Consider the following 16,472-nt stretch of genomic DNA (forward strand, 5'->3'; position numbering starts at 1 on the left):
ATCATTAGTGATGTTGATCATCTTTTCATGTGTCTGATTGCATCTTTATGTCTTCTTTGGAAAGTTATCTATTCAGATCCTCTGCCCATTTTTTAGTTGGATTGCTTGGTTTTTTTGATGTTGAGTTGTGTGAGTTCTTTTTATATTTGGATATTAACCCCTTATCAGATACATTTTTGGAAAATATTTTCTCCCATTCAGGAGGTGACCTTTTCATTTTGTTGATAGTTCCCTTCACTGTGCAAAGGTTTTTATGATGTGGACCATTTTTACAGTCTTTATTGAATTTGTTACAGTATTGCTTCTGTTTTATGTTTTGGTTTTTTGGCTGCGAAGCATGTGGGATCTTAGCTCCCTGACCAGGGATCAAACCTGCACCCCCTGCACTAGAAGGTGAAGTCTTAACTACTGGCTCGCCAGGGAAATCCCAAAGCTTTTTAGTTTGATGTAGTCTCATTTGTTTATTTTTGCTTTTCTTTTCTTTCCTGAGGAGACATATTTTAAAAAGTGTTTCTAAGAATGATGTCAAAGAGTGTACTGCCTATGTTTTCTTCTAAAAGTTTAATGGTTTCAGGTCTTACATTTAAGTCTTTAATCCATTTTGAATTTATCTTTGTGCATGGTGGGAAAGAAGAGTCCAGTTTGAATCTTTTGTGTATAGCAGTCCAGTTTTCTAACACCATTTACTGAAGAGGCTGTCTTCCTCACTGTATATTCTTGCCTCCTTTGTGGTAGATTAATTGTCCATATAAGTGTGGATTCATTTCTGGGGTCTCTATCCTGTTCCATTGATCTATTTGTCTGTTTTTCGTACCAGTACCCTATAGTTTTGATTACTGTAGCTTTGTAGTATAGTTTGAAATCAGGAAGTATGATGCCTCCAGCTTTGTTCTTCTTTCTTAAGGTTGTTTTAGCTATTCAGGGTATTTTGTGTTTCCATATAGTACGAACTTGAGTACGAAGAAAAATCCCCAAACTGCATCACTTGGAAACATAATCTTATTGATTTTTTAAAGATATTTTAATTAGGTCAACTGGGCTTCAAATAAAACAAAGTACTGTGAAATTATACATAATGGAGCTTGTAATGATTGACAGTTCAGTATGAGGGAGGCTGTTGAAATATTCAATTCTATATTTCAGACCAAGATATGTCACTTCCAGAGGCTGTATGCCAGAAATTTTTGAGAATATAGGCACAGAATTAGGTTATAAAGCAGGTGTAATTAAAACTGTTAATTCAGATGGGGGTGGGAGGAACAGTGACACTAGAAAAGGAAAAGCAAATTAATCAGAAAAAGAAATGAATGGAATTGATACAACTAAAAGCTGAAATTAATAGATGACAGTCTTCATATGGAAGGGTAAAAAAAATGTTTAAGTCAGTTCCTTCAAAAGAAAAATAAAATTAACACACCTATGTGAGATTGTAATACTCCCCAAAAGGAATGTACAAATAATTTCAGGATTAAACATGTTAAAAGATAGCAGTGAAGAAGTTGCAAATATCAGAAAATAACATGATACTATGATTATGCCAATAAATTTGCAAATGTAAGAGATCTGGGGGCAAATTTCTAGGGGACTTAACTTACCAAAAAAAGATTTCAGAATAACAGAAAGATGTAAGTGTACAATGCTCCTCATGATAAAATTGAATGGTGAGCAAAAATCGTTCCAAAGGAAATCTCAAAGAATATGTCATGGTGAAGTATGCCAAACACACCAGATACAAATAACATCTACAATGCACTGCTAAGGTCAGCTAATCGAATAACATTCCATTAATCATGTTATGAGGTTAGTATAATCTTGGTAGCAAAATGTAAAAATATAGTATGAAAAAAATTACAAGACTATTTCACTAATTCAGTGAAAACAATCTATACAAAATAACTATAAAATTGTGTTCCCAATATGTAAAAAGAGTCAAGCTTTTGACCAATAAATTATCCCAAACTTGACCAATAAATTATCCCCAAATTGAAACTTCATCTGTATGATTACCCACACTTATAGACCAAAGAGGGAAGAAATTAACACTTTAATATATGCATAAGATCATGTAATAAAATTCAACATATACTTGAATAGACCAAAGGGGGAAGAAATTAACACTTTAATATATGCATAAGATCATGTAATAAAATTCAAAATATATTTATCATAATAATATTTAATTAGGTAGCAATAGAAAGAATACCCTTACTCTGACAAAAACACCTACAATACAGGATGATAGTAAGTGTTTAATATTGAAAGCTTTTCCTTTGGGATTGCTGCAAGTAAAAATATCTGTTTCACTACTTCATTTCTCATGTTTTCAGATTCCTGGGCTGTAAATTAAAGAGAAAAAGTAAAATTTACAATAATTGGAAAGAAAGTAACATTATCTTTTATCATTGACAGATTCTATAAATTTTAAGAAGGAAACTGCTGGAATCCTTTGCTAAATTATTAGAATTATTAAGAGCCAATTCAAAAGGTTAGTGAAAGCAAAGTTAGTATAAAAATCATTTGGATTGGGGCTTCCCTGGTGGTGCAGTGGTTGAGAGTCCTCCTGCTGATGCAGGGGATGCGGGTTCGTGCCCCGATCCGGGAGGATCCCACATGCCGCGGAGCGGCTGGGCCCGTAGGCCATGGCCACTGGGCCTGCGCATCCGGAGCCTGTGCTCCGCAACGGGAGAGGCCACAGCGGTGAGAGGCCTGCGTACTACCTGTTAGTTTCATTGATCTTTTATATTGTCCTTTGTCTCTATTTCAATTATTTTTACTCTGATCTTTATTATTTCTTTCCTTCTACTAATTTTGGATTTTGATTGTTCTTTTTTTCTAGTTTCTTTATGTGTAAGACTAGATTGACATGTTTCTTGTTTCCTGAGGCAGGCTTGCATCACTATAAATTTCTCTCTTAGAACTGCATTTGCTGTGTTTCACAGATTTTGGATTGTTTCCATTTTCATTTCTATCAAGGTATTTTTTGATTTCCTCTTTGATTTCTTCAGTGACCCATTGGTTGTTTAGGAGAATATTGTTTAGCCTCCATGTGTTTGTGTTTATTTGCAGGGTTTTTGTTTTTTTTGTTTTTTTGTGTTTTTTTGCGATACGCGGGCCTCTCACTGTTGTGGCCTCTCCCGTTGTGGAGCACAGGCTCCGGACGCGCAGGCTCAGCGGCCATGGCTCACGGGCCTAGCTGCTCCATGGCATGTGGGATCTTCCTGGACTGGGGCATGAACCCGCGTCCCCTGCATCCGCAGGCTGACTCTCAACCACTGCGCCACCAGGGAAGCCCAATTTGCAGGGGTTTTTTTCATGTATTTGACTTCTAGTTCTGTATCATTGTGGTTGGAAAAGATGCTTGGTATGATTTCAATATTCTTAACTTTATTGTGACATTTTGTGGCCTAGCATGTGATCTGCCCTGGAGAATGTTCCATGTGCACTTGAAAATAATGTGTATTCTGCTGCTTTTGGATGGAATGTTCTGTATATATCTATTAAGTTCATATTCTTTAATGTGGCATTTAAGGCAATGTATCCTTATTGATTTACTGTCTGGATGATCTCTTTAGTGGGGTGTTAAAGTCACCTACTATTAATGTGCAAGCTTCAATTTCTCCCTTTATGTCTGTTAATATTTGCTTTATGTATTTAGGTGCTCCTCTGTTGGTTACATATATATTAACAATTGTTACATCTCATGTTGAATTGATCCCTTTATCAACATGTAATGTGCTTTGTCTCTTGTTACAATCTTTTTTTTTTAATTGTTTTTTTTGGCTGCTTTGGCTCTTCTTTGCTGCATGCAGGATTTCTTTAGCTGCAGCGAGTGGGGGCTACTCTTCGTTGAGGTGTGTGGGCTTCTCATTGCAGTGGCTTCTCTTGTTGCAGAGCACGGGCTCTGGGGCGCATGGGCTCAGTAGTTGTGGCTCGCAGGCTCTAGAGCGCAGGTTCAGTAGTTGTGGTGCATGGGCTTGGTTGTTCCATGGCATGTGGGTTCTTCCCAGACCAGGGATCAAACCCGTGTTCCCTGCATTGGCAGGTGGATTCTTAACCACTGCACCACCAGGGAAGTCCTGACAATCTTGTTTTAAATCCTACTTTGTCTGACATAAGTATTGCTATCCCATCTTTCTTTTCATTTCCATGGAATAGCTTTTACTATACCCTCGCCTTCAGTCTGTGTGTCCTTAGATCTGAAGTCTCATGTAGAAGCATTTATGGGTCTCGTTTTTGTATCCAATTAGCCACTTTATGTCTTTTGATTGGAGGCTTTATTCCATTTACATTTAAAGTAATTGTTGATAGGTACGTACTTACTGCCATTTTGTTAATTGTTTTAGGGTTGTTTTTGTAGTTCTTTTTTGGTTCCTGTCTCCTTTTGTTCTCTTCCCCTTGTAATTTGATGACTATCTTTAGTGTTGTGTTTGGATCCCTTTCTCTTTTTTCTCTGTGTGTATCTATTATATATTCTTGGTTTGTGGTTATGATGGGAATCTATCTATCATCTAGCTAGCTACCTACCTACCTATCTTTTTATCATCTATCTATCTGAATATATTAAGTCAATGATCTCTTATGTTCAAACACATTCTAACAATTCTGCCTTTTTAACACACTCCATGTTTAATTTTTTAACATCATATTTTACATCTTTTTGTTTTGTGTATCCCTTCACTAATTATTGTGGATATAGATGATTTTACTAGTTTTGTCTTCTAACCTTCCAACTAGCTTTATAAGTGATTGATCTACCAAGTTTATGGTATGTTTGCCTTTACCCATAAAGTTTTTCCTTTATACTTTTTATATTTCTGGTTCTGGCCTTTTCTTTTTTGCTTAGGTCAGAATTTATAGTTGTTTATATCTATGATCCACCTCAATTTAAATTTTTGTATGCTGTTCGGTATAGGTTGAGGTTAACTTCCCTACCAAGTTTAGCCAGTTGTTCAAGCACCACTGAAAGAACTGTCCTTTCCCCCACTGAATTGTCTTGAAATTTTTAAGGAAAATCAAATGACTTTATAAGTGTAAATCTATTTCTTGATTCTCTATTTTGTTCCACTTATGTGTTTATCATTATTACCAATACCACATTGTCTTGATTATTCCAGCTGCATATTAAACCTTGAGTTCAGGTAGTATAAATCCCCCAGCATTGTTTCTCTTTTAAAAGATTATCTAAGCATTCTAAGTCTAAGCATTCTAAGTCCTTTGCATTTCCATATATGTTTTTTTGTTTTGGGGTTTTTTTTTTTGGCAGTACACGGGCCTCTCACTGTTGTGGCCTCTCCTGTTGCGGAGCACAGGCTCCGGACGTGCAGGCTCAGTGGCCATGGCTCACGGGCCTAGCCGCTCCGTGGCATGTGGGATCTTCCCGGACCGGGGCATGAACCTGTGTCCCCTGCATTGGCAGGCGGACTCTCAACCACTGCGCCACCAGGGAAGCCCTCCACATATGTTTTACAATCAACGTAGCACCTTCTACAAAAATGCCTGTTGGGATTTTGATTACCTTCCATTGAATGTACAGGTAAATTTGAGGAGAATTGCCTTTCATACATATCTGGGTCTTCTCACCCATGATTATGGCATATCTTTGCATTTATTTAGGTATTCTCTAGCTTCTCTCAGCAAAACTGTATAATTTTTAAGGAGTAGTCCTGCATGCATTTTGTTAAACTTATTGCTATGTATTTTATTTCTCTAAAAATGGAACTTTTCTCTTTTACAATTCATTTTCACTAGTTTGGTGTAATATAAAAATTCAATTTGGGGGCATATATTGTTGTTGAAACTATAAATCTTTTCCACAAAGAAAACTCCAGGCTCAGATGGTTTCAATGGCAATTTGACCCAGAATTTAAGAAAGAAATAATATGAATCTTACAATATTGCTTTCAGAATATAAAGAACACTTTCCATCTCACTCTATGACATCAACTTAACTGATAATAAAACCTGAAAAAGAGATCATAAGAAAAAAAAAATACAGATCAATATCAATAATAATCATACCCACAGAAATCTCCAAAAAACAATTAGAAAATGGAATTCAGCAATATATGTATAAAGGATAATACATCATGACCAAATGGGGCATAAGCTAGGAACACAAGGCTGGTATGACATTCTAAAATTAATCAAAGCGATTCACCACATTAAAGATGGAGGGAAACCAAAAGATCATGTCAATAGGTGCTTTTTATGTATTTGAAAAAATTCAACACTGTTCATGGTAAAGCTCTCAGTAAGTTAGTAATGAAAAAATCTTTCACAATCGGATAAGGATATCTATGGAAATGAACAGCTAACATAACACTTTATGATTGAATGCTTTTTCCCTAAGGTCAGAAACAAGGTCCATTCTGAGTGCTTCTTCAACACTGTCCTTGCCTGTGCAATAAGGTAATTGAAGGATATAAAAGGAAATGAAAATGAAAAAGGAATTATCTTTATATTGATATGTGTCTTGATTGTGTTTACAGAAAACTCTAATTTATAAAAAAAAAATAAACCCTTCTAGAACTAAGTGAATTTATAGCAAGGATATCAAATACATAGTCAATATATAAAAATTCAACAGGGACTTCCCTGGCAGTCCAGTGATTAAGATGCTGCATTCTACTGCAGGGAGTGCAGGTTTGATCCCTGGTCAGGGAACTAAGATCCCGCATACCAATTGGCATGGCCAAAAAATAGAAAACAAAATTCAGCATATTTTAGAGACAAGTTGTTTCTAATTTTTAAAGAACAGTTAATTTGAATTCTAAAATCTTATCAAAGAAAAAGGAAACTATAATACTGCCTCACATATGATTATAGATGGAAAAATTCTAAGATATTACCAAATGTACTTTAGCAGTATGACAAAAATCACAGTATATGACCAGAATTGTTTAAAATTCAATTTTAAATAAAAACAAATCAGTGCATCAATAAATTTATATCAAGGAACTAATAAAAACAAATCAATACATCAATAAATTTAAGGTGAGAAAACATAAGATTATACCAATAAATAACAAAATGGCCTTGGACAAAATTCAGCAATCACTACCAAACAAAGTAGGTATCTTCTGGTCCCCTACAAATATTGAAGGTAATTATTTAGAGGCAACACAGAGAATTTATCTCCAAATAGAGTGAACATTATGGTAAATGATTAAATGCTGGGAAATTTCCATTAAATTCAGAGAAATTGATGACGGCTATCACCATAATATTCAATTTTGTTCTGAAGAGTCTATCTCAAAAAGAAAAGTAAATAAAGTAATAGACATAAATATTAGAAAATAAATAAAACATTATTATACAATTTATAACCTAGAAATCTGTCTCATAAAAATAGAATGAGTGTTCAGTAGATACATAACTAATGCTATATTTAAGGTAGGAGAAAAGAATTGCAAATGAATTATCCAGAATGCCATTCCAGTCAATTAGAAAACAAACAAACAACAGAACAATAATAATGGAGAAAGTCAAGAATTGTAAATTCAAAGTAAAGGAATAATGATTGGCCAAGAAACACGTTTGAAAAAATGTGCAACTGAAATTGAAATTTATGAAAATATTTATTAAAACTTTATACCTAACATAAGGCTGTAGGAATACTCAATTTGATAGGAGTCTAAGAGAACAATTTGGCAATATCTAATAGAATTGGAAGTGTATGTGACCTATGATCAATGTAGCAATATCTAACATAACTGAAAGAATATATAATGTATGAGCAGTTCTACTTCCACATGTGTACAATTAAAGAAATTCCAGCTCACAGAAACCAACAGTCACAGACAAGGATATTCACTGAAGTATATCTGAAATAATGAAAAATTGTTAAACACTAAAAAAGAAGAGAAGGTTTAAATATGTCATGGTATGTTCATATAAAAAACTAAACCAAATGGGTTTTTAATTTTGTAGAAAGTATCAGCCCTACATTCAGAGGGCAAGCAACTGACTGCAGAGGAAGAGATGTGAGCAGCAGAGAAATACATCATGCATTTCCTTTCTCAACATAGCTAAGCATCTGCTATGGTTATCTGGAGTGTCCATCTTTAGGGTCACTGTTTTTCAGTTATGGCAGCCTTGTCAGTGTGGGTTCAAATCCCAAAGAAATTAGGTATTGTGAATGGGACTTCCTTAGTAAAGTTTAAGATACAGTAAGATAAACTAAGTTAAGCAAATTTTCTTTATTGTAGGCCTCTTAAGTCCTTTGCTAGCGTGATAATTAACATTTTTTTCTTGGAAGGGACTTAGTATTTAGAAGTTCATAAGTATCTGTGACCACAGAACATTTTTCAAGTACAATTAAATACTACTGTTCCCAGAAACATTCTTTTAGATATGTTGGGTTAAGGCACTGCTTATCTATCTGTAATATTGCAGATATGGTACTGCTGTTACTCTCCTTCGGTGTGAAGTTATATAGTGATTAAGTAGGAGGCAGCCTTTATTCTTAGGAGTTACATGATATATATATAGAGAGAGGTGAAATGTTATAATGTCTATATTTACACTTAAATACCACAGCAAAAAATATGTCAAAAATTATACAGAAGCAAACCAAATATTACAACGTTTTAACAATCACTGAATCTAGAGAGGGCATACCAGTGTTCCCCGTACTATTCTTTTATTTTTTTCCAAATGGACAGTGGCCTTTTCATTGTTAGTTTCTAATTTATCATGAATTTGGGGTAGAAAAAGAAGACTGTAACACGTCTGCTCTATGGATTATAAAAGAAAAAGCATTACAGCTCTCCCTGATTCTTCAAAAGCGTTCTCTCATAATCTCCATACCCATCAACTCTAGAGACTTCTTTCTCACATTAGTTTTCAGAAATGACTTCTGAATTTTAGAAGTGAATGTTTATTTCACTAAACTTTATCCATAATTAATTATTAATTTAAGTAAACAAAATGAAAGGTAGTGGACAGTTTTTTACAAATTCTTTATATTCACAGGGTCTTCCTCTCACATGAACTTACTAATATCACTAATAATAATATTTATTGAATAATGCTCTTCTAAAGGTTTTGTTTTTTATTAACATTTCATCCTTACAAAAGTACTATTAGGTAGGTACTATAATCACCACTTTAAAACTGAGGCACAAAAGAAATTAAATAAAGTAAAATAGAATAAAATAAAATAAAGCACAGAGGGGAGTAGTGTCTTGCCAATACCACACAGGCAGGGGTGGAATTATGAGAACTATAGTAAAGGTTTGCTATGGCTGAAGTCTTTTCCCACATCTGTTACATTAACAGAATTATTTTCTGTTACAATGCTATATAAAGTGTGGTCCATGTACTGATGCTGGTCCACAGGTTGTTTGCTTCTGGTCTGCAGTGAGTTAAGGTACAGACACCGAGAGCAAACATTTAGAGACATTTTCAGAAAAATGACAGAGCTAATTTATGTCTGTTAAGTCCAATAATAAAAAATGGGGGGCTTTCATTTTGTATGTTTGTTTTTCTTTCAGTTTCATGTATCTGGTAATCCAATTTCATTGTATCTTATAAAAGTATTGGTCAACAACAATTTTGAGGGGGGAAGGGGTACCCTTTATCTTGGTTTGAGATGTACTGCAGCAGTATCATTCTCTAAAGTTAACCAAGGCTGGGTGATGCTGTAATTTTTCAACTCTTTAAATCAATATGTATAGTATAAAACTACTGCTGTTAAGTTTTGAGCACGAAGCAAAAGGGATTCCCATATGTTCCCTAACAAGTAAAAACTTTCTTAAATCAATCATGAATTCTGTTGTTATAAAAGGCATTTTCTAAAGGCCACTGTATCTTTACATTATGAATGGGGGTGCCTCACTAATATGATTTCTCTGATGTAAAGTTAGTTGATCACTACGAATAAAGGCTTTCCCACATTCTTTACATTTATAGGGTTTCTCGCCAGTATGAATTCTGTGATGTCGTGTAAGTTCTGACTTAACACTAAAGGCCTTCCCACATTCTTTACATTTATAGGGTTTCTCACCAGTATGAATTGTGTGATGTCGAGTAAGTTCTGCTTGAAGACGAAAGGCATTCCCACATTCTTTACACCCATAAGGTTTCTCACCAGTATGAAGTCTAAAATGTTGAGTAAGATGATATCGGCGACTAAAGGTCTTTCCACATTCCTTACATTCATACGGAATCTCACCAGTGTGAATTCTTTGATGTAAGGTAAGTTGATAACTACAAATAAAAGCATCCCCACATTCATTACATATGTAGGGTTTCTCACCAGTGTGGATTCTGTGATGTTGAGTAAGATGATAGTGCCGACTAAAGGTTTTTCCACATTCTTTACATTTGTAGGGTTTCTCACCAGTATGAATTCTGTGATGTTGAGTAAGATGATTGCTACGAATAAAGGCTTTCCCACATTCCTTACATTTATAGGGTTTTTCACCAGTATGAATTCTGTGATGCTGAGTAAGTTCTGTCTGAAAGCGAAAGGCCTTTCCACATTCTTTACATATATAGGGTTTTTCACCAGTATGAATTTTATAATGTTGAGTAAGATTGTAGCGACGACTAAAAATCTTCCCACATTCCTTGCACTCATAGGTGTTCTCATTGGTGTGAATTCGCTGGTGTGAAATAAGTTGATTGCTACGAATAAAGGCCTTCCCACATTCCTTACATTCATAGGGCTTTTCACAAGTATGAGTTCTGTGATGTTTGGTAAGTTCTGCTTGAAGACGAAAGGCCTTCCCACATTCTTGACATCCATAGGGTTTCTCACCAGTATGAATTCTATAATGTTGAGTAAGATGATAGCGACTACTGAAGGTTTTCCCACATTCCTTACATTCATAGGGAATCTCACCAGTATGAACCCTCAGATGTAAAGTAAGTTGATAGCCACAAATAAAGGCCTTCCCACATTCTTTACATTCATAGGGTTTCTCTCCAGTATGAATTCTACAATGCCTAGTAAGTTCTGTTTGGAGACGAAAGGCTTTTCCACATTCTTTACATTCATAGGGTTTCTCACCAGTATGAATTCTATGATGTCGAGTAAGTTCTGCATGAAAACTAAAGGACTTACCACATTCTTTACATACATAGGGTTTGTCACCAGTATGAATTTTCTGATGTTGAACTAGGTATGAGCCATGACTGAAGGCCTTCCCACAGTCATTACATTTATAGGGTTTTACACCAGTATGAATTTTCTGATGTTGACTAATATGTCGTTGTACCCTAAAGGTCTTTCCACAAATCTTACATTCATAAGGCCTCTCACCAGTATGAATTCTTTGATGTTCAGTGAGCTGATAGTGAAGTCTAAAGGCCTTCCCACATTCTTTACATTTATAAGGTCTCTCCCCAGCATGAATTGTCTGATGTACTCTAAGGTCTCGAACACGACTAAAGGCCTTCCCACATTCATTACACTCATAGGGTTTCACACCAGAATGTATTCTCTGATGTTCAGTAAGATGATAATGAAGCCTAAAGGTCTTTCCACAATTGTTACATTCATAGGGTCTCTCCCCACCATGAATTGTCTGATGTACTCTAAGGTCCCCTACACAGGCTTTCCCACATTCTTTACATTTATAGGGTCTCTCACCCGTATGAATTCTCAGATGTTGAATAAGGTATGACTGTTGTCTAAAAGCCTTCTTACATTCCTTACATTCATATGATTTCTCTCTAGCATGAATTTTCTGATGCAGAAGAAGAGGTATATGTTTTTGGATTATCATTTGACTAGCACATCTCATTTGATGTCTTTCTTGTCTCTCAAACTCATGTTTACACTGCAAATCATTTCTGAAAATGGTATCCTCACGGATGTAAGTTTTACTTTTGTCCACTCTCTGCAACTGAAACAGATATATTTCACAAATATCCTTTTCTGGAAATAACTTCTTGGTGACATACTTAGACTCCAAATCTGGAAAAAAAAACAAAAGAAAAAACCAAGAAGGAAACAAATGCTGTGATGTGATTTTTCTATGTTGGGGTAGAATAAGGGATTGCATCTCATAGTCGAAATAAAAGACAAACTGAAAACAATACACATTAGATGAAAAGGTTTAGAGCAGGGGTCTGAAAACTTTTTCTGTAAAGAGCCAGAGAGTAAAAATTTTAGGCTTTGTAGGGCATGTGGTCTTTGTCGCAGTTATTCAGCTCTGCTCTTATAGCTCAAAGGCAGCCATAGACAGTATGTAATTGAATAAGTGTCGGTGTACTATATTACCACTTTATTTACAGATACTGAAATTTGAATTTCAAAAATTTTTATGTTTCACAAAATATCCTTCTTCTGATTTTTTTCAACCACTAAAAGTGTAAAAACCAGTTTTAGCCTGTGAGCCACACAAAAGCAGATGGTGAACTGTTTGGCCCCTGGGCCTAAGTTCGCTGGATCCTGATTTAGAGAACTCTAAATTGTAATGCAATTTGAAAGAAGGCAAAAGACTTAATGATGTGACTCTAAAAGAGGGTAAAATAAGTGATTAGAGGAACAAGTTAAGTCAGTGGTCCTCCTACTTAGGATGGATGTAGGGGAGTTCCTTACATATACTGCTCTTCAGGCACCGACCCAGACAAGCGGAATCAAAATCTATAGAAACAAGTCCTATATATGGGAGCTCATGTTGAGAGGATTTGAATGTTTTCCCAGATTTCAGGCCTTTTCCCCACAGGCCTTGGGCCTTTGAAAGGAGCTTTCCAAACAACATCTTAGGGCCATGCCTCTCCCTGACCCAAAAGGCTATAACTTATGACGGCATCCCCCTCCCCTGATTTGCCATCACTGACCTGTGTACCAGCTTCTTGTTCCTTCTCTCATTACCGTCCAGGGCTCTTTCTCTTGCTCCAATAAAGTAATCACGTCTGGCTTAGGAGAGGAACATCCTGCTCACAGAAAAGAAATGCCACATGATTTAGAACAAACAAACAAAAAACCTTAAGTTCTAAATGACTTAATTTAGACTTGGTTACATTTATATTAAATTGTAGGTCAAAATAGTATTTGATAAATGAAGAAAGGCCATTGACGAATACTGACATTTACATGGACTCATGGTCATAGGACTAAAGAGGCCAGATAGGGGAGGGAAAAGGTTTGCTCTGCTTTTAAAGGTAGTATAGAGAGGGGTTGAGGACACAGACTCTGGAGCCCCATGGTCTAGGTTCAGATCCTCTGTCACCCACCAGCTGTTATTCCTTCTGTGTATTATGCTTTTATCAATGTAAATGGGCCTAATATTACCTACTTCATAGGGCTCTTGTGAGAATTAAATGAATTAATATATGTAAGGGCTTGCAAGGATGCCTAACATGTAGTATTATTTTTGTTGTTGTTCTTATTATTTTTTTACGTAAAAGAAAAATACTGTTTCCTAAAACACTTCTAAGTTCTTCCTCAGAATTCTTTCAATAGAAAATGCAAAATTCACAGACTAGAATTTTCAAGCACAAAGTAGGTTGAAGAGAATCTGTCTTTTCTCCGATGGGATATGTTTGCTTGAATTTTTTTTTTTTTTTTTTTTTTTTTTTTGTGGTACGCGGGCCTCTCACTGTTGTGGCCTCTCCCGTTGCGGAGCACAGGCTCCGGACGCGCAGGCTCAGCGGCCATTGCTCACGGGCCCAGCCGCTCCGCAGCATGTGGGATCTTCCCCGACCGGGGCATGAACCCGTGTCCCCTGCATCGGCAGGCGGACTCTCAACCACTGCGCCACCAGGGAAGCCCCTGTTTGCTTGAATTTTAAATGGATATTGTTAACCCAGATCACCACTATATAAAATGTAGAGGTTGATCTGATCACAAAAACACAAAACCCTGAGACTAGCTAATCTCTTTTCAAGTGAGTCAGACATGAACACAGAGCAGCTATAGGAATTCTGAGCATACCCATTATATGACACCTGGCTTCTCTGAAAATGTCTTGGGACTCAAATATAGGACTAATTTAGAAAAACGGGCAATTATAGGAAGGGCCAGAGGGAAGAGAGAAGGTCACTGCAGGATGGAGAAGATGATGCTTAACCAAGTGCCTGTTTCCAACCCAATAATGCTCAAACCATTTCTTTCAAAATAGGGGGCAGACATTCAGCTGGTGTCTTAAAACAGAGCTCTGAAATTCAACAATGGAGAAAACTGATATTCCAGAAAACAGATTGTCAGTTATTTGCACAGATATCCTTACCCAATGAGACCAAGTTGCTGTAGTTCTCCAACATCACATCCCTGTACAAGGCCCTCTGAACAGGGTCCAGGCACTCCCATTCCTCCTGGGAGAGGTCTATGGCCACGTCCCTGAATGACAAGGACATCTGAAATGACAGACCCATGTATCATAAACAACGTTTTAAATGTATTTTCAAGATGGAAAACTGCTTTGCAAGAAAGAGGCAATGATATAGCAAGCAATAAACTGAGGTTCAAGCCCGTGATATGTAGGGAAGAATAAGAAAATCAGTGATTTCTAAAGTGGAGTGCCTATATGCTTTTAAAGAATACACTTGGTACAAACAGAATGTCCTGTATACCATGGGATGAATGAATGAATAAAATAATCAAAGGTTCCCAATGAAATAAAATCCTATAAATAAGCACATTGCCTATCACGTGCCTGCCATTTAAGTTCTGAATAAATGTGAGTTCCATTCTCTTTTCCCTCCAAAGAATTTTTTTTTTAAGGAATTAAAAAAAAAATGAAGTAATGAATTGTGTTTCCCCAAAAGTACTCTAAAATCTCTATCTTAGAAAATAGGACGTGATTGACATTTGATTTCCTTAAAACTCAGGTTCATCATTATGCAAGAAAATGTCATAAGCATTTTTCCTTGTTAAAACAAATGACAAACTCTTAGTTAATTTTTTTACCGGCTGGCTAATCTTGTGGATATATCAGGCTAATCCTTCTGTCATATTTAGGCATTTATTTTGGACAAGATGTCTAAGGTCTTCCCCAGTCCCATTAGCCTTTCTTCATTCCCCATAAGGGATCTGGAGGGTCTTCCTACCCTGCTACCACCAACCTTCAGGAACACTTGTCTTGGTCCTGAGCTGGAGGATGCTGATGTAGGATGACCCACAATGACACTGATGTCACTAGAGACCAGCACATCCTCCTCAACCACAAAATTGACTTTTGTCCTGTTATTCATGCCTCTGGGGACCCCCTGGATAGATCCCTGATATCCCCACGTGCAGGCCTCAGTCACACTCCAATCTAGCCCTATAAATTTCTCAGGGTATGGGATCTCATCACATGCAGAACACTCAACACTAAATTCCATCTTATCAACCTGTTAAAACTCAGGTCTGTGGAGTCTAATGGACCATCATCTCTGTGTCATAGAATCATGATTCTAACAAGGGAAGTTCAAATATCTCCCTCAAGCAACTTCATCCATCACTGCTCCATCAATGCTCCTGAGAGAGACTGGGCACTTGGAAAGGTGATGAATAGGTGAACACAGGTGAGAGAGAAGAGGGGCAAAGAGAGAAGAGGGGCAAAGGAGGAGGCCACTAGGCTGTATGACACCATCCTTCACTGTGATCAGAGCAACTGGGTGCAGCTTCGGCAATCAGGTTGTCTTAGGAAGGAAGTCTCAGGATAAGAAAAATGATCACAGGAATTCAAAACCACAACATCTCAAGGAGGATAAACATGAACTTACATGGGCCATGGTTGTAGAACCGCAAGAACTTGTTTTCCTCTTTGGGCTTCCTCCACTCGAAAAGCACAGAGTCCAGAGAAGCCAGGACTGGGGGAGGAACAGGAAGCTTTGAGACCAGGCGTGTCTGAAAGAAATCCCAAAATGACTTAAGTTAACATGATCCTGTTTTGCCTTCTTTCTACTTCCACCCCACAGCGCCCCACATACAAATCAGGAGAGATAAGAGGGAGCTTGGATGAAGCCAAACCCTTCCTATACCACAGGGAACCAGCTGCACAAGTGTAGATACAGAGCAGAGGCCTCCTGCATGAAGCCAGACCAGGCACTCTAGCAGAAGGGTTTCTAGTCCACCCCAATTTCTGATGATGTTATCTGTAGCTGTTCCATTAGTCTCACTTTGAATCTAACACCATTAGAAAAAAAAACTGTAAGTTATGAAGTTGTGAGATCCAACATGATAGCCACATATGGCTATTTAAATCAAATCAAAATTTTAAATTAAGTAAAATTAAATAAAATTAAAAGTTCAGTGTCTTCAGTTGCACCAGCCACATTTCATATGCTCGATAGCTTCATGTGGCTAGCAGCTACCATTCGGAGAAGATATCCATCACCACAGAAAGTTCTACTGGACAGAGCTGGTATGAATCATACAGCCTAAATTCCATTTTTTACCATAGAGTTCCTCTGAACTCAGAATAATTTGGTCAAAACCTGACAGAGGTTGCTAGAGATATAATATCTCCTTCCTATGAATTCCCAAGGCATGTGACCTGAATTTCTCTAGTGGCTTTATTACCTCCTATCTC

The 16,472-nt window shown here is 36.7% G+C and overlaps 1 protein-coding gene across 1 annotated transcript; it reads right to left on the minus strand.

Annotated features, from left to right (window-relative positions):
* Window positions 1-9,518: 9,518 nt before the first annotated feature.
* On the minus strand, window positions 9,519-15,690 carry ZNF546 (zinc finger protein 546). The gene is made up of 4 exons (XM_007458658.1): window positions 15,664-15,690; window positions 14,184-14,310; window positions 12,793-12,888; window positions 9,519-11,923 (listed from the first exon to the last, which is right to left on the minus strand). The coding sequence occupies exons 1-4, from the start codon at window positions 15,670-15,672 to the stop codon at window positions 9,813-9,815; spliced, it is 2,343 nt and encodes a 780-aa protein (XP_007458720.1). The 5' UTR covers window positions 15,673-15,690; the 3' UTR covers window positions 9,519-9,812.
* Between the last annotated feature and the right edge of the window lie 782 nt (window positions 15,691-16,472).

Source organism: Lipotes vexillifer, unplaced genomic scaffold (assembly GCF_000442215.2).
Source record: "Lipotes vexillifer unplaced genomic scaffold, Lipotes_vexillifer_v1.1 scaffold371, whole genome shotgun sequence".
Classification (NCBI taxonomy): domain Eukaryota; kingdom Metazoa; phylum Chordata; class Mammalia; order Artiodactyla; family Lipotidae; genus Lipotes; species Lipotes vexillifer.